General features: G+C 41.5%; 1 protein-coding gene across 6 annotated transcripts in view; it reads right to left on the minus strand.

Annotated features, from left to right (window-relative positions):
• Window positions 1-23,484, minus strand: part of LOC129821085 (low-density lipoprotein receptor-related protein 1B-like) — a 458,866-nt gene that overhangs the window by 255,445 nt on the left and 179,937 nt on the right. For all 6 annotated transcript variants that reach the window (XR_008754267.1, XM_055878362.1, XM_055878363.1 and 3 more), the window contains 3 exons: window positions 22,178-22,435; window positions 21,245-21,407; window positions 690-912 (listed from right to left, as the gene is read on the minus strand). Coding sequence is in view for 5 of the 6 variants with exons in the window: in XM_055878362.1 (XP_055734337.1) it covers window positions 690-912; window positions 21,245-21,407; window positions 22,178-22,435 (644 nt within the window). In the remaining variant the exon portion in view is untranslated. The remainder of the gene's footprint in view (window positions 1-689; window positions 913-21,244; window positions 21,408-22,177; window positions 22,436-23,484) is intronic.

Raw genomic sequence — 23,484 nt, forward strand, 5'->3', positions numbered from 1 at the left:
CTTTTCGTAGTCCTCGTGGTTTTGACCCTTGCCTGTCCTGACACTGAATCCGCCTGCCTGACCATTCTTCCTGCCCTGACCTCGAGCCTGCCTAATGCCTTATTCTGTTTTGACTCGAACCTGGTTACTGAACCCCTGCCTGTCCTGACCTCGAGAATGTTTAATGCCCTGTACTGTTTGAACTCTGACCTGGTTTATGAACGGTTGCCTGTACCCGACCTGCCTAGTGCCTACCCCTTGTGTTATAATAAATATCAGACCTGAACCGTCTGCCTCCTGTGTCTGCATATGGATCTCGCCTTGTGCCCTTATAGCAACATGGGCAAGATAAAAGTCATATAGTAGCTAGAAGAAAGGAATAATCAGTTGCCCTGAAATGCCCTCCCAACCAACTCTAGTTTTAGAAAGATGTTACTGTAGTTGTCAGTCTGTATTAAGGAAGGTTTGATATCAGTTTTGTGTTAGTATGGGATGCTTTCAGGATTTGAACCCACAACCTTGGCTTTGCTAGCGCCATGCTCTTAACCACTGAGCCAAAATTGGACAAACACATTTCAGATTGTTTCCTCATATTATCCATATAAACATCCACAGACTAATATATGTGGTATGTAAGCTGTAAACTCAAAAAGACAATCATCAGAAGCAGAGCTCAGCTCAGCAACAACAGAATGAAGCTTGACACTCACTTGACTCCGCTGGATGACTGCATGCCTGTTCTTCCCATTGTAATCCACTACTTCAATGTAATCCAGGTAGGAGTCTGCCCAGTACACCAGCTTCTTGACCAAGTCCAGGGCCACAGCTGTAGGTTGCTCTGTCTTGTAATCCACCAGTCTGGTTCGGTTGGTGCCGTCCATGTGGCACCGCTCCACCTTGGCTACGTTCCCATAGTCAGTGAAGAACAGCATCCTGTATGAAGATGATATAGACATTTGTATAAATATGCCACTTAGCAGATGCTTATATTCAAAGTGACTTACAGTAGAATGAGTGAATACATAGTTGGCATAATAGGGGTATGTGATGCCTGCAGGACTTGAACCCGTAACCTTTGCGTTGCTAGCACCACACTCTAACCAATTGAACACAGGTTCCAGGAAGAGAAATAACAGTAAATATATGCTTAACATAAGCACATTAGATAGCCCTTGAGTGTAAATCATTGTTGAGGATTTCTGAATACAGTATTCTGCCTTTTACTGTCAATAAATTCCCTGGTTTTCCCGAAATCCGGGACGGAAGATTCCCAGAAACAGGAGGGAATTATTGAAAGTTCCCAGAATTTTGCAACTCTAGTCATGCTTATACACACCAGCACAATATTAGCTTATGGTTATTCATGCCCGGTGCCTTATTCATTCATGGTTATTATTCAGGCATATCCACACAACGTTTTGTAACCATTACTGCACAATTACTGCATTTTAACGCCAACTACCAAGGACAGTTATAAATGAACGCAAGTGACTGTATATAGCCTACAGGTATACAAATTGAAGGAGATGACATTAATAAAAAAAGATACTTCAAGAAGAATTGTGAGAAAACCCATTGCTCAAGGTCTAATTGCAGGCATAGTATGAAAATAAAGTTAGTCCATTGAACCTTATCATTGTAAGTCTTATCAATTAAACTATTCATTTCCTGATTCTATCTACATGTACAGAAAAGGAAATGGTGTATCAGGGCCATCCTGGTATTGTAGTGTTGTATGGCTGTCTAAACAAACCTCCCACGAATACCCACTGTTAAGTTAGCAGTCTATAGCCAGTTCGTTCAAGGAATCACCTCTTATACAGTATCTAGTTGGAAATGCTTTTGCTTTAAACCAACCATTCAATGTGTAGTGCCATATACCTAATTAAAGGAAGACAAAATGTATTCACAAATCTGGTTTCTTTAAAAGACGGAAAGAAAGCGACAATACAAACTCTAGACGCGGGGCACTGGGAGTCTCAGTTTATTCTCCTTTCTTTACATGAGCAGAATTCCAAAGAAAGTAATTGATAAGTAATTTCCCCCAAATTCCCAGGTTTTCCAGAAATCCCGGTTGGAAGATTCCCAGAATCAGGTCGGAATAGGCAGGAAACTCAGAACATTTCAATCAGGATTTCTAGAAAACCAGGGAATTTTGAGAAAGTTACCGGAATTTTGCAACCTCTAAATTGATGTGGAAGCATCAGGGCTGCCATGCTCATGGTTTCATTGTGGCTCTCTGAGGCATACAGCACCAGGCCAGAGAGGACGATAACAAGAGAGCGAGACAGTCAGGGAGCTGAGGGGAGCTGGAGCCAGAGAGCCCACTTAATCCATACAAGTCAAGTCGGGAGAGATATAGTGGTGACCTTTGAACCCCGAGATACATGCTGGGATGAAAAATAGCCTCCTTCAGCGAGAAAAACAACTCCCTGAACAGGTGAGCCTCTATGTGGCATACCAATGATGGGTTTCTGGGATTAGGATTGTTGCTGATACAGTGCAATTAGGAATTCAGGAGACACAACAAGGTTTGTAGTTTACGTTGAAACAAACAGTATGAAAATAATCCTCGGTCATGATGGTCTTTGCAAGTCTTATCTGAAGTCTTTTTTCTTTCCCCTTTGTAAATGTATTTTGTGAACGTTTACAATAGTTGTTTAGAACCACAAGAAGCAGGTTTCTCTTCAAAACATCTTAGGTTCATACAGTGGGGTGACATTTAGGTTGTACCATGACCTCCATCAAACAGACAATGACTACCAACTCATTATACACATAACATATCAAGGTATTGTTGCTTTTGTATTTTTATCCATGGATTATTAAATAACCATGAAAGATGCTGTAGATATAGGGACCGAATAGAGAAGTTGAATTTACATTCACTTTGTGATTTCAGTGACAATTAGATTGAAAAGATAACAGTCCTACTGCTCTCCACATCTTCAAATAGGAAGTGGTTACATCCAATCATCCAATTCCTCACCTACTCAATCCTAACTTGAAAGCCTGCACTGCAGAGAACATACAACAACAGATAATATGAGGAGAGAGCGCACTTGGTTTCATATTGTTGAGGATGTATTTATCTAAAGGGTTTAGAGGGGTTTAAAGTACGTACAGTGCCTTCGGAAAGTATTCAGACCCCTTGACTTTTTCCACATTTTGTTACGTTACAGGCTTATTCGAAAATAAATAAATACATACAAATCTCCATCAATCTACACACAATACAGGTTACACGCAAAGCAAAAACATGATTTCATATTTTCTGGGAAATGTATACAAATATTTTTTTTTAAATATCACCTTTGGCAGTGATTGCAGCCTTGAGTCTTCTTGGGTATGATACTACAAGCTTGGCATCCCTGTATTTGGGGAGTTTCTCCCATTCTTCTCTGCAAATCCTCTCAAGCTTTGTCAGGTTGGTTGGGGAGCGTCGCTACACAGCAATTTTCAGATCTCTCCAGAGATGTTCGATTGGGTTCAAGTCCGGGCTCTGGCTGGACCACTCAAGGACATTCAGAGTCTTGTCCCGAAGCCACTCCTGCATTGTCTTGGCTGTGTGCTTAGGGTCATTGTCCTGTTGGAAGGGGAACCTTCGCCCCAGTCTGAGGTACTGATTGCTCTGGACCAGGTTTTCATCAAGGATCTCTGTACTTTGCTCCATTAATCTTTCCCTAGACCCTGACTACTTCCAGCGCCGACAGAGATCGCCGCCTTGTTTCGCGTTCCTAGGAAACTATGCAGTATTTTGTTTTTTTATGTGTTATTTCTTACATTGGTACCCCAGGTAATCTTAGGTTTCATTACATACAGTCGGGAGGAACTACTGAATATAAGAGCAACGTCAACTCACTATCATTACGACCAGGAATATGACTCTCCCGAAGCGGATCCTGTGTTTTGCCTTCTACCCAGTACAATGGATCGGATCCCAGCCGGCGACCCTAAACAACGACGCCGTGAAAGGGGCAAACGAAGCGGTTTTCTGGTCAGGCTTCGGAGACGGGCACATCGCGCTCCACTCCCTAGCATACTACTCGCCAATGTCCAGTCTCTTGACAACAAGGTTGATGAAATCCGAGCAAGGTTAGCTATCCTGAGAGATAACAGAGACTGTAACTTTGATTTGCTTCACGGAAACATGGCTCACTCGAGAGACGCTAACGGAGTCGGTTCAGCCAGCTGGTTTCTTCACGCATCGCGCCAACAGAAACAAACATCTTTCTGGTAAGAAGAGGGGCGGGGGGGGGGTATGCCTTATGATTAACGAGACGTGGTGGGATAATAACAACATACAGGAACTCAAGTCATTCTGTTCACCTGACTTAGAATTCCTCACAATCAAATGTCGACCGCATTATCTACCAAGGGAATTCTCTTCAGTTATAATCACAGCCGTATATATTCCCCCCCAAGCAGACACATCGATGGCCCTGAACGAACTTTATCTGACTCTATGTAAACTGGAAACCACACATCCTGAGGCTGCATTCATTGTAGCCAGGGATTTTAACTTCTTCAGGCTGCAGGGTGAATATTGAAAAAACTGGAAAATATGTGCACATTTTCAAACGGCCTCTTAAGAAATTTTTTATTTTACAATATGCATATATTTACTACTGTTGGATAGATAACAGTCTATAGTTTCTAAAAGGGTTTGAATTATTTCTCTAAGTCGAACAGAAATATTTTTACAGCCATTTTCCCAGCCGAATTGAGATTTCCAAAATGCGATGTGTCTCTTTAAGACCTTGTCTATAAAAGGTCATTACACTTAGGACCGTAGAAACACGTCATACGTCTTCATCAGGGTGTAATGCGGAAGTGAGAATTGAAAGGAGTCGAATATCTCGTCCATGGACTGAATACCACACCTTCTTGTGAGACCTGCGCAGTTAAAAAAAAAATCCGGGCGCGAAGCAGAATTTGGTCTCGGCTACTGGAAGAAGGTCGATAACGGTGAATATGATCTCTGACTTCGATATTATTTGATACATGTCACAAAATCATCCTAAAGTATGTTTTTTCAATATACTTTAATTATATTATTGCAATTTATTCTGGACTTTAGACGTGATGTTTTGGAAGAATGTTTTGAAGACAGAAAGTTTAGCGCCGCATAGCCGTGGTGCTTGCTAACCAAAGAGGGAAATATTTCGTTCTGGAACCCAACTAAAGACTGTACTGGACATTGGACCCCGTTACAACATTCTTATGGAATATCAACAAAGATAAGGACCCAATTTGGGATGCTTTTTCATATTCTGTCGAACTGTTGTATGCTAACTGTGCTAACTGTGCTAGGCTAGCGCTTCACTAGAATCAATGCTGCCTTATGCTAGCTTATGTTGTTAGCTAATATAACAATATATTGTGTTTTCGCTGTAAAACACTTCAAAAATCGGAAATATTGGCTTTATTCACACGATATCTGTCTTTCATTAGCTATCCACCATATGTTTTTCTGAAATGTTTTATGAGGTGTAATTAGTAGTCGACGTTGGTGTATGTATTTTCTCTGGCTACTCCCGTCTGGATTCAGACTGTAGCTATGTGGTAGCATTTATGGTAGCATCAATGTAAAACTGATTTATAGCTAAAATATGCACTTTTTATGAACAAAACATAGATTTATTGTGTAACATGTTATATGACTGTCATCTGAGGTAGTTTTTTCTGGGTTCTTTAGGTTGGTTTTAGTTTATTTCGGTTGGCTTGTGCATGCTACTTGAATCATAATTCATACATCATAATCATATTCATACGTGTCTGTCCACTTTTGTATTTGGTGGTGAGCTAACATAAATATATGTGGTGTTTTCTCTGTAAAACATTAAAAAAATCGGACATGTTGGCTGGATTGACAAGATGTTTATCTTTCAAATGCTGTATTGGACTTGTTAATGTGTGAAAGTTAAATATTTAAAAAAAATAGATTTTGAATTTCGCGCCCTGCAGCTGTTGTCATTTTCGTTCCGACGTCGGGCTTGCAGCCCAAATTAACAAAGCTAATCTGAAAACAAAACTCCCTAAATTCTATCAGCATATCGATTGTGCTACCAGGGCTGGTAAAACCCTGGATCATTGTTATTCTAACTTCCGCGATGCATATAAGGCCCTCCCCTGACCTCCTTTCGGAAAAGCTGACCACGACTCCATTTTGTTGCTTCCAGCCTACAAACAGAAACTAAAACAAGAAGCTCCCGCGCTCAGGTCTGTTCAATGCTGGTCCGACCAATCTGATTCCACGCTTCAAGACTGCTTCGATCACGTGGATTGGGATATCTTCCGCATTGCGTCCAACAACAACATTGACGAATAAGCTGATTCGGTGAGCGAGTTCATTAGAAAGTGCATCGGCGACGTAATACCCACAGCAACGATTAAAACATTCCCAAACCAGAAACCGTGGATTGATGGCAGCATTCGCGTGAAACTTAAAGCGCGAACCACTGCTTTTAACCAGGGCAAGGTGACCGGAAACATGACCGAATACAAACAGTGTAGCTATTCCCTCCGCAAGGCAATCAAACAAGCTAAGTGCCAGTATAGAGACAAAGTAGAGTCGCAATTCAACAGCTCAGACACAAGAAGTATGTGGCAGGGTCTACAGTCGATCACGGATTACAAAAAGAAAACCAGCCCCGTCGCGGACCAGGATGTCTTGCTCCCAGACAGACTAAATAACTTTTTTGCTCGCTTTGAGGACAATACAGTGCCACTGACACAGCCCGCTACCACAACAAGCGGGCTCTCCTTCACTGCAGCCGAGGTGAGTAAAACATTTAAACGTGTTAACCCTCGCAAGGCTGCAGGCCCAGACGGCATTGCCAGCCGCGTCCTCAGAGTATGCGCAGACCAGCTGGCTGGTGTGTTTACGGACATATTCAATCAATCCTTATCCCAGTCTGCTGTTCCCACATGCTTCAAGAGGGCCACCATTGTTCCTGTTCCCAAGAAAACTAAGGTAACTGAGCTAAACGACTACCGCCCCGTAGCACTCACTTCCGTCATCATGAAGTGCTTTGAGAGACTAGTCAAGGACCATATCACCTCCACCCTACCTGACACCCTAGACCCACTCCAATTTGCTTACTGACCCAATACATTTACGTCATTAAGCAGACGCTCTTATCCAGAGCGACTTACAAATTGGAAAGTTCATACATATTCATCCTGGTCCCCCCGTGGGAATTGAACCCTGGTCCCCCCGTGGGAATTGAGGTGATATGGTCCTTGACTACTCAATTTAACCTTGCGCAATACCCTAGATGCAGTTGCACCCCTAAAAACGAAAAACATTTGTCATAAGAAACTAGCTCCCTGGTATACAGAAAATACCCGAGCTTTGAAGCAAGCTTCCAGGAAATTGGAACGGAAATGGCGCCACACAAAACTGGAAGTCTTCCGACTAGCTTGGAAAGACAGTACCGTGCAGTACCGAAGAGCCCTCACTGCTGCTCGATCATCCTACTTTTCCAACTTAATTGAGGAAAATAAGAACAATCCAAAATTTCTTTTTGATACTGTTGCAAAGCTAACTAAAAAGCAGCATTCCCCAAGAGAGGATGGCTTTCACTTCAGCAGTAATAAATTCATGAACTTCTTTGAGGAAAAGATCATGACCATTAGAAAGCAAATTACGGACTCCTCTTTGAATCTGCGTATTCCTCCAGGGCTTAGCTGTCCTGGATCTGCACAGCTCTGCGAGGGCCTGGGATCGGGAGAGACACTTAAGTGTTTTAGTACTATATCTCTTGACACAATGATGAAAATAATCATGGCCTCTAAACCTTCAAGCTGCATACTGGATCCTATTCCTACTAAACTGCTGAAGGAGCTGCTTCCTGTGCTTGGCCCTCCTATGTTGAACATAATAAACAGCTCTCTATCCACCGGATGTGTACCAAACTCACTAAAAGTGGCAGTGATAAAGCCTCTCTTGAAAAAGCCAAACCTTGACCCGGAAAATATAAAAAACTATCGGCCTATATCGAATCTTCCATTCCTCTCAAAAATTTTAGAAAAAGCTGTTGCGCAGCAACTCACTGCCTTTCTGAAGACAAACAATGTATACGAAATGCTTCAGTCTGGTTTTAGACCCCATCATAGCACTGAGACTGCACTTGTGAAGGTGGTAAATGACCTTTTAATGGCGTCAGACCGAGGCTCTGCATCTGTCCTCGTGCTACTAGACCTTAGTGCTGCCTTTGACACCATCGATCACCACATTCTTTTGGAGAGACTGGAAACCCAAATTGGTCTACACGGACAAGTTCTGGCCTGGTTTAGATCTTACCTGTCGGAAAGATATCAGTTTGTCTCTGTGAATGGTCTGTCCTCTGACAAATCAACTGTACATTTCGGTGTTCCTCAAGGTTCCGTTTTAGGACCACTATTGTTTTCACTATATATTTTACCTCTTGGGGATGTTATTCGAAAACATAATGTTAACTTTCACTGCTATGCGGATGACACACAGCTGTACATTTCAATGAAACATGGTGAAGCCCCAAAATTGCCCTCGCTAGAAGCCTGTGTTTCAGACATAAGGAAGTGGATGGCTGAAAACTTTCTACTTTTAAACTCGGACAAAACAGAGATGCTTGTTCTAGGTCCCAAGAAACAAAGAGATCTTCTGTTAAATCTGACAATTCATCTTGATGGTTGTAAAGTCGTCTCAAATAAAACTGTGAAGGACCTCGGCGTTACTCTTGACCCTGATCTCTCTTTTGACGAACATATCAAGACTGTTTCAAGGACAGCTTTTTTCCATCTACGTAACATTGCAAAAATCAGAAATTTTCTGTCCAAAAATGATGCAGAAAAATTAATCCATGCATTTGTTACTTCTAGGTTAGACTACTGCAATGCTCTACTTTCCGGCTACCCGGATAAAGCACTAAATAAACTTCAGTTAGTGCTAAATACGGCTGCTAGAATCCTGACTAGAACCAAGAAATTTGATCATATTACTCCAGTGCTAGCTTCCCTACACTGGCTTCCCGTTAAGGCAAGGGCTGATTTCAAGGTTTTACTGTTAACCTTTAAAGCATTACATGGGCTTGCTCCTACCTATCTTTCCGAGTTGGTCCTGCCGTACATACCTACACGTACGCTACGGTCACAAGACGCAGGCCTCCTAATTGTCCCTAAAATTTCTAAGTAAACAGCTGGAGGCAGGGCTTTCTCCTATAGATCTCCATTTTTATGGAACAGTCTGCCTACCCATGTGAGAGACGCAGACTCAGTCTCAACCTTTAAGTCTTTACTGAAGACTTATCTCTTCAGTAGGTCATATGATTGAGTGTAGTCTGGCCCAGGAGTGTGAAGGTGAACGGAAAGGCTCTGGAGCAACGAACCGCCCTTGCTGTCTCTCCAGGGCCGGTTCCCCTCTCTCCACTGGGATTCTCTGCCTCTAACCCTGTTACTGGGGCTGAGTCACTGGCTTGCTGGTGCTCTTTCATGCCGTCCCTAGGAGGGGTGCGTCACTTGAGTGGGTTGAGTTACTGACGTGAACTTCCTGTCTGGGTTGGCGCCCCCCCTTGGTTGTGCTGTGATGGAGACCTTTGTGGGCTATACTCGGCCTTGTCTCAGGATTGTAAGTTGGTGGTTGAGGATATCCCTCTAGTGGTGTGGGGGCTGTGCTTTGGCAGAGTGGGTGGGGTTATATCCTTCCTGTTTGGCCCTGTCCGGGGGTTTCTTCGGATGGGGCCACAGTGTCTCCTGACCGCTCCTGTCTCAGCCTCCAGTATTTATGCTGCAGTAGTTTATGTGTCGGGGGGCTAGGGTCTGTTGGTTATACCTGGAATACTTCTCCTGTCTTATCCAGTGTCCTGTGTGAATTTAAGTATGCTCTCTCTAATTCTCTCGTTCTCTCTTTCTCTCTGAGAACCTGAGCCCTAGGACCATACGTCAGGACTACCGGGCATGCTGACACCTTGCTGTCCCCAGTCCGCCCGGCCTTGCTGTTATTCCAGTTTCAACTGTTTCTGCCTGCGGTTACGAAACCCCTACCTGTCCCAGACCTGCTGTTTTCAACTCTTAATGATCGGCTATGAAAAGCCAACTGAGATTTATTCCTGATTATTATTTGACCATGCTTGTCATTTATGAACATTTTGAAAATCTTGGCTCTCTCTAATTTTCTCCTCTCTTTCTCTCGGAGGACCTGAGCCCTAGGACCATACGTCGGGACTACCGGCCGTGGTGACTCCTTGCTGCCCCCAGTCCGCCTGGCCTTGCTGCTATTCCAGTTTCAACTCTTCTGCCTGCGGTTATGGAACCCCTACCTGTCCCAGACCTGCTGTTTTCAACTCTTAATGATCGGCTATGAAAAGCCAACTGAGATTTATTCCTGATTATTATTTGACCATGCTTGTCATTTATGAACATTTTGAAAATCTTGGCTCTCTCTAATTTTCTCCTTCTCTCTTTCTTTCTCTCGGAGGACCTGGGCCCTAGGACCATGCATCGGGACTGCCGCCCGTGGTGACTCCTTGCTGTCCCCAGTCCGCCTGGCCTTGCTGCTATTCCAGTTTCAGCTGTTCTGCCTGCGGTTATGGAACCGCCACCTGTCCCAGACCTGTTGTTTTTCAACTCTTAATGATCAGCTATGAAAAGCCAACTGAAAATTATTCATGATTATTATTTGACCATGCTTGTCACTTATGAACATTTTTGAACATCTTGGCATAGTTCTGTTATAATCTCCACCCGGCACAGCCAGAAGAGGACTGGCCACCCCTCATAGCCTGGTTCCTCTCTAGGTTTCTTCCTAGGTTTTGGCCTTTCTAGGGAGTTTTTCCTAGCCACCGTGCTTCTACACCTGCATTCTAGCTGTTTGGGGTTTTAGGCTGGGTTTCTGTACAGCACTTCGAGATATTATCTGATGTACGAAGGGCTATATAAAATAAAATTGATTGATTGATTGAACCCACAACCCTGGCGTTGCAAGCGCCATGCTCTACCAACTGAGTCACACGGGACCACAATAGGAAGTCTCTAACTTCCTCCCTATAGGCTGTATCATCATTGTCGGTGATCAGGCCTACCACTGTTGTGTCATCAGCAAATGTTATTTTATTTATTTTTATTTATTTATTTTCCTTTATTTAACTAGGCAAGTCAGTTAAGAACAAATTCTTATTTACAATGACGGCCTACCCCGGCCAAACCCTAACCCGGGCGACGCTGGGACAATTAATGATGGTGTTGGAGTTGTGCTTGGCCATGCCCCTGAGCTCAATTTCTAGTCTCATAGCAAACGGTTTGAATACTTATGTAAACAAGGTATTTCTGTTTTTTTAATTTTTAATAAATGTCATTTTTTTGTATTTAACCCATTTTAGAATGAGACTGTAACGTAACAAAATGTAGAAAAAGGTAAGGGATCTGAATAGTTTCTGAATGCACTGTATGTTCCACAATCAAATTGAAAAGGAAGTCAAGGCCTCACTATACTCATAAACATAATTGTTTTTTTGTTTTTTCTTTAGCCAATTAAAACCCATTCTCCCATCAAAATATGATGATGGAAAAATATGCCCCCTCAGTCAGTATTAATTGTTTGGGAAGTTACAGCGTAACTAAAACTACCACAAGCAAGATTGAACAAAGTTTACTCTCATTTCAATTCCTTTTCAGAGATCCTCTTAACAGTGGGAAGAGTAGACCATATCCACCAAACCTTTCCAGAAGCAAAAAGTAAAAGAATAGCATTCCTCTCCATGAAAGAAAGAAAATGATCTAAACAGCACAATAAAATGGAGGGTGGTGTCAGAACATATTCTGTAAACATTGCGCCTCATGCTGTGCTGCTATCAGCTATCACCAAACTCCCCAATTTATTTTTGTTTCCACACCACTGCCCCGGGCTGACAGACCCTCTGCTCTCTCCTTCACCAGAAACAGCTGTAGCCATGTCTCACCAATTAAAGAGAGAGGAGCCCAGAAAAATGCTTGCTCCTTATAACCAATCACACTCAGCTCCCTGCTCCCCCGACGGTCTTGCACACAAACTCTACTCCTACACCATCATCCCTCAAAACACATGCCACGTCAACAGCAAAATCCTGACATCCGTGAGTGCATGCATGTACAGTCGGAAGTTTACATACACCTTAGCCAAATATATTTAAACTCAGTTTTTCACAATTCCTGACATTTAATCCTCGTAAAAATTCCCTGTTTTAGGATCACCACTTTATTTTAAGAATGTGAAACATCAGAATAATAGTAGAGAGAATGATTTATTTCAGCTTTTATTTCTTTCATCACATTCCCAGTGGGTCAGAAGTTTACATACACTCGATTAGTATTTGGTAGCGTTGCCTTTAAATTGTTTAACTTGGGTCAAATGTTTCAGATAGCCTTCCACAAGCTTCCCACAATAAGGTGAATTTTGGCCCATTCCGACTGACAGAGCTGGTGTAACTGAGTCAGGTTTGTAGGCCTCCTTGCTCGCACACGCTTTTTCAGTTCTGCCCACAAATTTTCTATAGGATTGAGGTCAGGGCTTTGTGATGGCCACTCCAATACCTTGACTTTGTTATCCTTAAGCCATTTTGACACAACGTTGGAAGTATGCTTGGGGTCATTGTCCATTTGGAAGACCCATTTGCAACCAAGCTTTAACTTCCTGACTGATGTCTTGAGATGTATCTTCAATAAATCCACATAACTTTCCCGCCTCATGATGCCATCTATTTTGTGAAGTGCACCAGTCCCTCCTGCAGCAAAGCACCCCCACAACATGATGCTGCCACCTCCGTGCTTCACGGTTGGCATGGTGTTCTTCGCTTGCAAGCCTCCCTCTTTTTCCTCCAAACATAACGATGGTCATTATGGCCAAACAGTTTTTTTTGTTTCATCAGACCAGAGGACATTTCTCCAAAAAGAACGATCTTTCTCCCCATGTGCAGTTGCAAACCATAGTCCGGCTTTTTTATGATGGTTTTGGAGCTGTGGCTTCTTCCTTGCTGAGTGGCCTTTCAGATTATGTCGATATAGGACTCGTTTTACTGTAGATATAGATACTTTTGTACCTGTTTCCTTCAGCATCTTCACAAGGTCCTTTGCTGTTGTATTGGGATTGATGCGCACTTTTCGCACCAAAGTACGTTAATCTCTAGGAGACAGAACACGTCACCTTCCTGAGCGATATGACGGCTGCATGTTCCCATGGTGTTTATACTTGCGTGCTACTGTTTGTACAGATGAACGTGGAACCTTCAGGCCTTTCTGAAATTGCTCCCAAGGATGAACCAGACTTGTGGAGGTATGCCATTTTTTTTATGAGGTCTTGGCTGATTTTGTTTGATTTTCCCATGATGTCAAGCAAATAGGCACTGAGTTTGAAGGTTGGCCTTGAAATACATCCACAGGTACACCTCCAATTGACTCAAATGATGTCAATTAGTCTATCAGAAGCTTCCAAAGCCATGACATAATTTTCTGAAAATTTCCAAGCTGTTTAAAGGCACAGTCAACTTAGTGTATGTAAACTTCTGACCCACTGGAATTGTGATATAGTGAATTACAAGTTAAATAATCTATCTGTAAACAGTTGTTGGAAAAACTACTTGTGTCATGCACAAAGTAGATGTCCTAACCGACTTGCCAAAACTATAGTTTGTTAACAAGAAATTTGTGGAGTGGTTGAAAAGCGAGTTTTCATGACTCCAACCAAAGTGTACAGTGCCTTCATAAAGTTTTGTAACGTTCTGACCATAGTTCTTTTGTATTCTTTGTTTTAGTGTGGTCAGGGCGTGAGTTGGGTGGGTTATCTATGTTTTGTGTTTCTATGTTGGGTTTGTCGTTTGGTCTGATATGGTTCTCAATCAGAGGCAGGTGTTTCTCATTGTCTCTGATTGGGAACCATATTTAGGTAACCTGTTTTGTCTTTTGGTTCGTGGGTGTAAGTCTTCCGTGTTAGTGTTTGTCGCCACACGGTACTGTTTCGTTTGTTCACTTCGTTTATTGTTTTGTTCCAGTGTTCAGTTTCGTTTATTAAAAAGACATGAACACTTACCATGCTGTGCTTTGGTCCGATCCTTCTACCACCACAGACGATCGTTACAAGTTTTCACTCCTCTTGACTTTTTCCACATTTTGTTGTGTTACAGTGTAACGATCGTCTACTTCGTCCTCCTCAGACGAGGAGAGGCAAGAAGGATCAGAGGACCAATGCGCAGCGTGATAGTTTGACATAATGAGTTTTAATAAAGTAAGACGAAACACAAACACTTTAACAGACTACAAAACAAATAAACGATGTAGACAGACCTGACTTGAGAACTTACAATAGACGAAGAACGCACGAACAGGAACAGACTACATACATGAACAACAAACGAAACAGTCCCGTGTGGTAGACATACGGACACGGAAGACAACCACCCACAAACAAACAGTGTGAACAATCTACCTTAATATGGTTCTCAATCAGAGGAAACGTAAAACACCTGTCCCTGATTGAGAACCATATCAGGCTAAATGACAATGAACCTAAACATAGAAACACATAACATAGAATGCCCACCCCAACTCACGCCCTGACCAACTAAACACATACAAAAACAAGAAAACAGGTCAGGAACGTGACATACAGCCTGAATTTTATATTTAGATTTTTTGTTACTGGCCTATACAGAAAACCCCTAATGTCAAATTAGTTAAAAATTAAAACCTGAAATGTCTTGAGTCAGAAAGTATTCAACCCCTTTGTTATCGCAAGACTAAATAAGTTCAGAAGTAAACATTTGCTTAACAAGTCACATAATAAGTTGCAAGGACTCTGTGTGCAATAATAGTGTTTAACATGATTTTTGAATGACTACCTAATTTCTGTATCCCACACATACAATTATCTGTAAGGTCACACAGTGGAGTTGTGCATTTCAAACACTGATTCATCCACAATAGGGCACCTACACAATAGGGCACCTATTGGTAAATGAGGAAAAAAAGGAGACATTGAATATCCTTTGAGCATGGTGAAGTTATTAATTACCCTTTGGGTGGTGTATCAATCCACCAGTACTACAGCGATACAGGACTCTGAACTCATTTGCCGGAAAGGAGGGGATTTCACCATGATGTCAATGGTGACTTTAAAACAGTTACAGAGTTTAATGGCTGTCATAGGAGAAAACTGAGTATTCATCAACAACATTGTAGTTACTCCACAACACTAACCTAAATGACAGAGTGAAAAGAAGCAAGCCTATATGGAATAAAAATATTCCAAATCATGCACCAAAGTAAATCTGCAAACAAACGTGGCAAATAAATGTACTTTATGTCCTGAATACAAAGCGTTATTTTTGGGGCAAATCCAACACCACACATCACTGAGTACCACTCTTCATTTTCAAGCATGGTGGTGTCTGCATCATGTTATGGGTATGTTTGTCATGGGCAAGGACTAAGGAGTTTTTCAGGATAAAAATAAACGAAATAGACCTAAGCACAGGCAAAGTCCTAGAGGAAACCTGGTTCCAACAGACACTTGGAGACAAATTCACCTTTCAGCAGAACAACAACCTAAAACACAAGGCCAAATATACACTGGAGATGCTTACCAAGACAAATGTTCCTGAGTGGCCTAGTCACAGTTTTGACTTAAATCTATGTCAATATTTCAAAATGGCTTCCTAGCAATGATCGACAACCAACTCAACAGAGCTTCAAGCATTTAAAAAATAATAATGTGCAAATATTGTACAATCCAGGTATACAAAGCTCTTAGAGACTTACCCAGAAAGACTCAGAGCTCTAATCACTGCCAAAGGTGATTCTAACACGTATTGACTCAGGTGTGTGAATACTTATGTAAATGAGACATTTCTGTATTTAATTTTCTATACATTTGCTCAAATGTCTAATGACATGTTTTCATTATGGGTTAGTGTGTGTAGAGGGGTCAGAGAAAAAAATATCAACTTAATCCATTTTGAATTCAGGCTGTAACAACAAAATGTGGAAAACGTTAAGGGGTATGTTTGCATACCTTCTGAAAGCATTGTATAAATGTGACTAACCTTCTCACAACTAATGATTGCCATGTCAAGTAAACAGGCATGTTTGTCTTAGGAAGTAATTGCATTATATTTTCATGACGTTAAAAGGGAATGTTTGTCATTCTCCATGCAATCACAGTCACTTCAACGCACTGCATAGATTCACAGTGAATCATAACAGACAAGCCACATTGCTTTAGAAAAACAACACAGAGTCATTTCTTCTGAAGTTGAGTGTTAATGTCACATGCACAAGTACAGTGAAATGCCTTTCTTACAAACTCAAAACCCAGCAATGCAGTAATTAATAACAATGTAATACAAAAAAATAACATAAGGGAACAAGAACACATAAAAATATGAAAAACACAAGAATGTAAGTAAGCATACTATATACAGAGTCAGTTCCAGTACCATATTTCCAATGTGCAATGATACTGGAGTGATAGAGGTAGATATGTTTATGGGTAAGATGACTATGCATCAGGATATAATATGAAGTAGGACTGGGCGATATATAAAATGTATTCGATTTTTTTTAAAGTATGATTTAGCGCGATGTTCCAAATGCAAGAATCAAGGTTTTTTATTTTTTGTTATTTTTGGTCTTGTCTCCTTTGCCCCTTCTGTGCTGTGAGCACTGTGCACCTTCCCACGTGCACACAGACACCATGCCCCCCCTGCCTCTCACAAGAAATACAAAGATAAGTTCTTCCTCTAATAACAAGCAGTTTAAACTCTCTATTTGCATTTGAGGGTTGGTAAATCAGAATCGGTCATATGGACACTGAAATGCTTAGAGACCTTATTTTACTGTAATAGACGAGAACATAACATTTCTAACGTTATGTCTCAAGTCTCAACTTCAAAATGTAGAACAGAGCAGACTGTACTACACTGAACAAAAATATAAACGCAACATGTAAAGTGTTTCATGAGCTGAAATAAAAGATCCCAGAAATGTTCCATTTTCATGAAAAGCGTATCTCTCTCAAATGTTGTGCACAAATTTGCTTATATCCCTGTTAGTGAGTATTTCTCCTTTGCCAAAATAATCCATCCACCAGGTGTGGCATATCAAGAAGCTGATTAAACAGCATGATCATTACACAGGTGCACCTTGTGCTGGGGACAATAAAAGTTCACTCTAAAATGTCACACAACACAATGCCACAGATGTCTCAAGTTTTGAAGGGAGCGTGCAATTGGCATGCTGACTGCAGGAATGTCCACCAGAGCTGTTGCCATAGAATTTAATGTTAATTTATCTACCATAAGCCGCCTCCAACGTTGTTGGAATTTGGCAGTATGTCCAACAGGCTTCACAACTGCAGACCATGTGTAACCACGCCAGCCCAGGACCTCCACATCTGGCTTCTTCACCTGTGGGATCGTCTGAGAGGGGAGAGGGGGGGGGGGGGGGGGGGGGTTCTGAGGAGTATTTCTGTCTGTAATAAAGCTCTTTTGTGGGGGGAAAACTTATTCTTATTGGCTGGGCCTGGTTCCCCAATGGGTGGGCCTGGCTTCCAAGTGGGTGGGCCTATGCCCTCCTAGGCTCACCCATGGTTGCACCCCTGCCCAGTATAATTTATTTATTTCAATTGACTGATTTCCTTATATGAACTGTAACTAAGTAAAATCTTTGAAATTGTTGCATGTTGCGTTTATATTTTTGTTCAGTATAAAAAGGAGAGTATCAATGAACATCTTGTGGAAAATTAATGCTCAGTGTCTGTTACCGCTAGATGTCTAGTCTGTTTTTATAAATGTACAATGAGTATAAAAAGACACATTTATATAAGGAATTGGTAACGCGTTCTCATTCTGACAAATAAGCAACTTCTTATCCTGGTAGGCCACTTGATTTCAATATCTAAACAAAGTGAACAGGGTATGTTGTTCAAACAGTTGGAGACTGACAGGAAGGTCTATTCAAAACAGTTTGTTCAACTGTTCTACCATATTCACACGCAAATACATCCAAGTTGGCTAGACTTGAAATATAAAGATTACCTGGCTACTCATTACTTGGCCCTGTCTCGGGGTAGTAAGTTAGTGACCTGTTGATCCCTTTAGTGGTGTGAGGTTTGTGCTTTGCCAAAGTGGGTGAAGTTATATCCTGCCTGGTTGTCCCTGTCTGTGAGTAACTTTCGACGGGGCCACAGTGTCCCCCGACCCCCCCGGGTCAGTCTCCTGTATCTATGCTGCAATAGTCTACATGCCGGAGGGCTAGGGTCAGTATGTTATATCTGGTGTAATTATCCTGTCTTATCTGGTGTCCTGTGTGATCTTAGATATGATCCCACTAATTCTCCCATCTCTCTTGCTCTCTCCACTCCCAGAGGACCTGAGCACTAGGACCATGCCTCAGGACTACCTGGCCTGTTGACTCCTGGCTGTCCCCATCCCTAGTCCACCTGGTCGTGCTGCTGACCCAGTTTCTGTTGTTCTGCTGCTGTTTCGTCCTCTAAATGCTCTGCTATGAAAAGCCAACTGACATTAACTCCCGAGGTGCTGACCTCTTGCACCCTCTACAACCACTATGTTAATTATTCGACTCTCCTTGTCTTCTATGAACATTTTAACATCTTGAAGGACTATCTGGCCTTAATGGCCATGTACTCTTAAAATCTCCACCCGGCACAGCCAGAAGAGGACTGGCCACCCCTCAGAGCCTGGTTCCTCTCCAGATATCTTCCTACATTCCTGCCTTTCTAGGGAGTTTTTCCTAGCCACTGTGCCTCTACATCTGCATTGCTTGCATTCCAGGGTTTTAGACTCGGTTTTCGTATAAGCACTTTGTGACAACTGCTGTTGTAAAACGGGCTCTATAAATACATTTGATTGATTGATTGACTAGCACATGGGCTTGTCCTTGAGAGATTGTTTATGAGACTTGAATTCATTTTTTATTTTTATTTATTTAACCTTTATTTAACTAGGCAAGTCAGTTAAGAACAATTTCATATTTACAATGATGGACTAGGCACAGTGGGTTCACTGCCTTGTTCAGGGGCAGAACGACAGATTGTTACCTTGTTAGCTCGGGGATTCAACCTACTAGCAACCTTTTGGTTACTGGCCCAACGCTCTAACCACTAGGCTACCTGCCGCTACAAGAAGTTGGTTATTATTAGTGGATGTGCATTGTGCATGGTTTTGGTAAAATTAGTAACAAAAATTGCATTTTCATAGACAGACTTGAAAGTGATTATTGCAGTGATTATTTTTTTAAAGCACATTAAACTGTTTTTTTTTTTTAAATAATTCAATTGTTAGTGGGTCTTATTGTTGTGGAAGGTTTATATTTAGCCTAGGTATAATTTTACATGCCCTGAATTCATTAGATTACTCCTGACTATTTCAAATGCAGTTTATTGACCTTTAACTGTGGAACAAAGCTTATTTCGAGAAAACGTAAAAAACAATATACATATATATATATCGTGAATCGTAAAAAAAAAATAGAGATATGATTTTTATGTCATGATGCCCAGCCCTAATATGAAGGAACCGTTTTGGGGAATGAGGTGGGGGAATACATTGCGAGGATGTGAGAAATCAATCTAACATCCGTGTATCAATAAACATTTCACTTCACAGGAATCATTTTGCTGTGCAGAGTAGACACTGCATTATTTAGAGATAGAGGAGCTATACTGAGAACCAGCGGCATGCATCTGAAGTTAGATTGAATAATCTGGACGCTGAGGCTAGCTGAGGGAAAGAACTGTAAATGTTTTATCCATCAAATTAGTTCAGAGTACATATTAGCTTTAAGAGGACAGGTATAATCGAGGCTCGTATATAACCGCCAAGTAACACACATTGAGATGAGAAGCTCCGATGCTCTCATTCTGATATTGTTTGCACTGTGAATGGTCTTTGCTCTGCTAAGAGCCCTGGTGCTACGATACAGCATCTCTCAGAGAAAGGCTTCTCATTAAACAGCTGCTCTGAATGCATGCCCATTGCCTGTTCTTGTAACCTCATGAATATAATGGGGCTGACTCTCTCTGTTGAGCTCCTGGGTTCCTTCTCCCTGGGAATATTACAACAGAACAGAAGCCCTTTTAGCTGCTGATGACTCCATAATCAGGCCTCCATTCTCTCCTTGGAGGACTCTTTGTATTGCCTCACTCTTCACTTGTTCTCTCCCTCTTCCATACATTTCAGGATTTACAGTTTGAAGCAAGAGTTTCAGAGAGCCATTTTGTCTCACCAAACAGTGGCTTGGGTACTTTGCTGTGGTGACAGAAACACAAATGGGGAGTTTTATACTGGGGGATGTGAGGGGAAATCAGTGAATACTAATATCAATAAAATATATTTATAATGCCTATTTAACATCAGCCGATGTCACAAAGTGCTATACAGAAACCGAGCCTAAAACCCCAAACAGTAAGCAATGCAGATGCAGATGCAGAAGCATGGTGAATAGGAAAAACTCCCTAGAAAGGCAGGTACCTAGGAAGAAACCTAGAGAGGAACCAGGCTCTAAGGGGTGGCCAGTCCTCTTCTGGCTGTGCCGGGTGGAGATTATAACAGTACATGGCCAAGATGTTCAAACGTTCATAGATGACCAGCAGGGTCAAATAATAATAATCACAGTGGTTGTAGAGGGTGCAACAGGTCAGCACCTGAGGAGTAAATGTCAGTTGGCTTTTCATAGCCGAGCATTCAGAGTTAGAGACAGCAGATGCGGTAGAGAGAGAGAGTCGAAAACAGCAGGTCCGGGACAAGGTAACCAAGGTAGTGACAGTGGGAGCTGTCTGGAGCCCTGCCTCCCCAGCAAATTATGCTAGACATGCTCCGAAAGTAAAGCAAATATCTGCATGATGTAAGGATAGGCAATCATGCATATAGTTATATGGTACTGTAGGCCATTTTAAAGACTTAACATTTTGAAAAAGGCTTTAATTCAATCAATTGAAAACACTGTAGTGGGTTTCTGGAATGCTTTTTCAGAAGTGCCAGTTTTGAAGTGATCTGTGATGTGTTATAGTGGAAATCAAACACACTTCTAGAAGTGCTATCTGGAAAACCACTAAATGCAGTGATTGAACAACAGCCAACTGGTTTCTATGTCATTTACAATGGACACTCAAAAATGCATACGATGGGTATGTGACAAGATCAGTGACAATAGACGGATCCAAAGGAAGTTAAGGATACCATGGGTTGCTCTTATAATTGTCAGTCAAAGTCAAAGAAAGTGTACAAAGCTAACTCACCCCATAAGTGGATCCACAGCGATTCCTTTAGGATTGGTCAGATCTAAATCTATAATGGTGACACAGGTGTCCCCAACACGGTTGCAAACAAATATCCTGTCGCTTACACGGTCCACAAAGTAAAAGTTTCCAGTAAGCCAATCGATGGTCATGTGCTCTACATCTATGGAGAAAAACAAAGAATGTCATTAAATTCTTGCAATTAAACCTTTCTTTGATTAAATATATTTGTATCAAATTACATGTTGTGAGGATACACTTGTTAATCTTCCATTATGTTAGATCACATTTTCTAATTTACATTCATTTTATTTACTAAAGGTAAAGACACATAACTGAATGTAAGGTATGTGTAGTAAGTTTGGAATCTGACATTGATGGAATACTGAGCGTGAGCAGCATTCCTTAAATTCTTGAATAAACAGGATAGAATAGCTAGGTTGTCTTAAACACATGTGTCTAAAGCATTCCAAACCTAATTGCATTACAATGACCCTGAAGTAGAAAGTGACCATGGGAATTTCATTGGGTAAGCATTTCTTACACTCTTAAAGGTGCCATCTAGAATCTAAAAGAGTTCCTCGGCTGTCCCCATAGGAGAACCATTTGAAGAACCATTTTTGGTTCCAGGTAGAACCCTTTTCTACTGAGGGTTCTACACGGAACCTATAAGGGTTCTATCTAGAACCAAAAAGGGTTCTCCTATGGGGAGAGCCAAAGAACCCTTTTGGAACCCTTTTTTCTAAGTGTACATTGTGAAAGTTAGTGGGAAAATAGAGACATAGAGGGAGGCAGAGGTAGGGAAAGAGTGAGACAGGGAGTGTTTTAAGGCTTTCTGAAGGGGCATGTCTGAGTGTGCTTGATAAATCAATAGTTGCCAAACATTGTAAGCGAGAGAATTTCATTGACAACTTGACACAATGCAAGACGTACTTTGTAAACTTTGTACTGTTTTGATATCCGTTTCCATTGTAAATCCATTCAGATTCTTCATCTTAGCACAGCGAAGCCTTCCAGTGGAATCTGAGGATAGAAGCCAACACACTTCCTCTTCCTGGTAATGGTAATCCAATGAAAGGGATCCATATTTTCCCAACAGTCTCAAAGTCTGTAGATTAGATCCGTTTAGTCTTGTGGTTGCTATGTGATCTGACCTTACAATCAGCAGAGCTGGAGGACTGTCGCCAGGGTCTGGAACACAAGAAGAAGAAATAGTGGGGGAAAAAACAACACAGTGAAAATTCTTCACATGGAATGTAAAAGGCCTTTATCAACCCAGGAGGACTCCGATGTGGAAGATATATTATACAAAACCTGGATTTTCTTCAGTTCATTTCTGTAATGTATAACTGAACAGAACAATATCCATAAGGAATGAGCAACACATCAAAGCTACATCAGATTTAATGTTCTCTACAGCTGTTATCTCTTCCTGACTGCTAAGCTAACACAACCCATGTCTGAGGCCTAATTGACCGTGTACTTTCTCTGCTACTGAGCTCACCCCAAAAAGCCCTGCTTTATCCCGATCCCCCACACAAGTTCAAGTCAGGGCTGGCTCTCCTAATATGGGCAATAAATCAGTGTGTCCACTGTGAAAAACACTTATCTTTACCCTGATCCCTCTAAGCCAACCTTTAGGAGCTGCCTATAACTCCATGAGATACCATTGTAGCATGGAGGGGGCTTTGGTTTTCTCATAGAAGCACATTTTCTGCATCCCAAATGGCACTCTATTTCCTATGTAACGCAATACTTTTGACCAGGGCCCATAGGGGAAAATGTTTCTGCGGTATTTAAAAAAAAAACTATAATTTGATATTAATGCAGAGATCATCTAGATTCAGCTGCAGGCCAATGTTTTATTGAGTGGATGTTTGGGGGGCCAGAACATAATTACAAATAATTTGCAGACTGCAAATTGACCAAAAGAAGCCCAAACAGATATTTGACTAAAACATAATCATTTCAAACCTTGCTTACATTTGTATACGATCAAGTCTCTATTATGCGTGGGAACACTTGGGAGAAGATTTCCAAAATTAAAATAACTTGGAGCTGATTTTCTGGTGTTTTTAGTTTTTATATTTTTTTAAATACATATTTATTTTCTGCTCAGAAAACTTGGGGGGCCAACCAAAACTTGTGGGCCACCAATTGGGGTACCCTGTATTAATCTGTTTTTTACCCTCTACTGCTCACCATCTCATGGCCTCTGAGAGAATATGCTCCTGACATTT

Source organism: Salvelinus fontinalis, chromosome 23, assembly GCF_029448725.1.
Source record: "Salvelinus fontinalis isolate EN_2023a chromosome 23, ASM2944872v1, whole genome shotgun sequence".
Lineage (NCBI taxonomy): Eukaryota > Metazoa > Chordata > Actinopteri > Salmoniformes > Salmonidae > Salvelinus > Salvelinus fontinalis.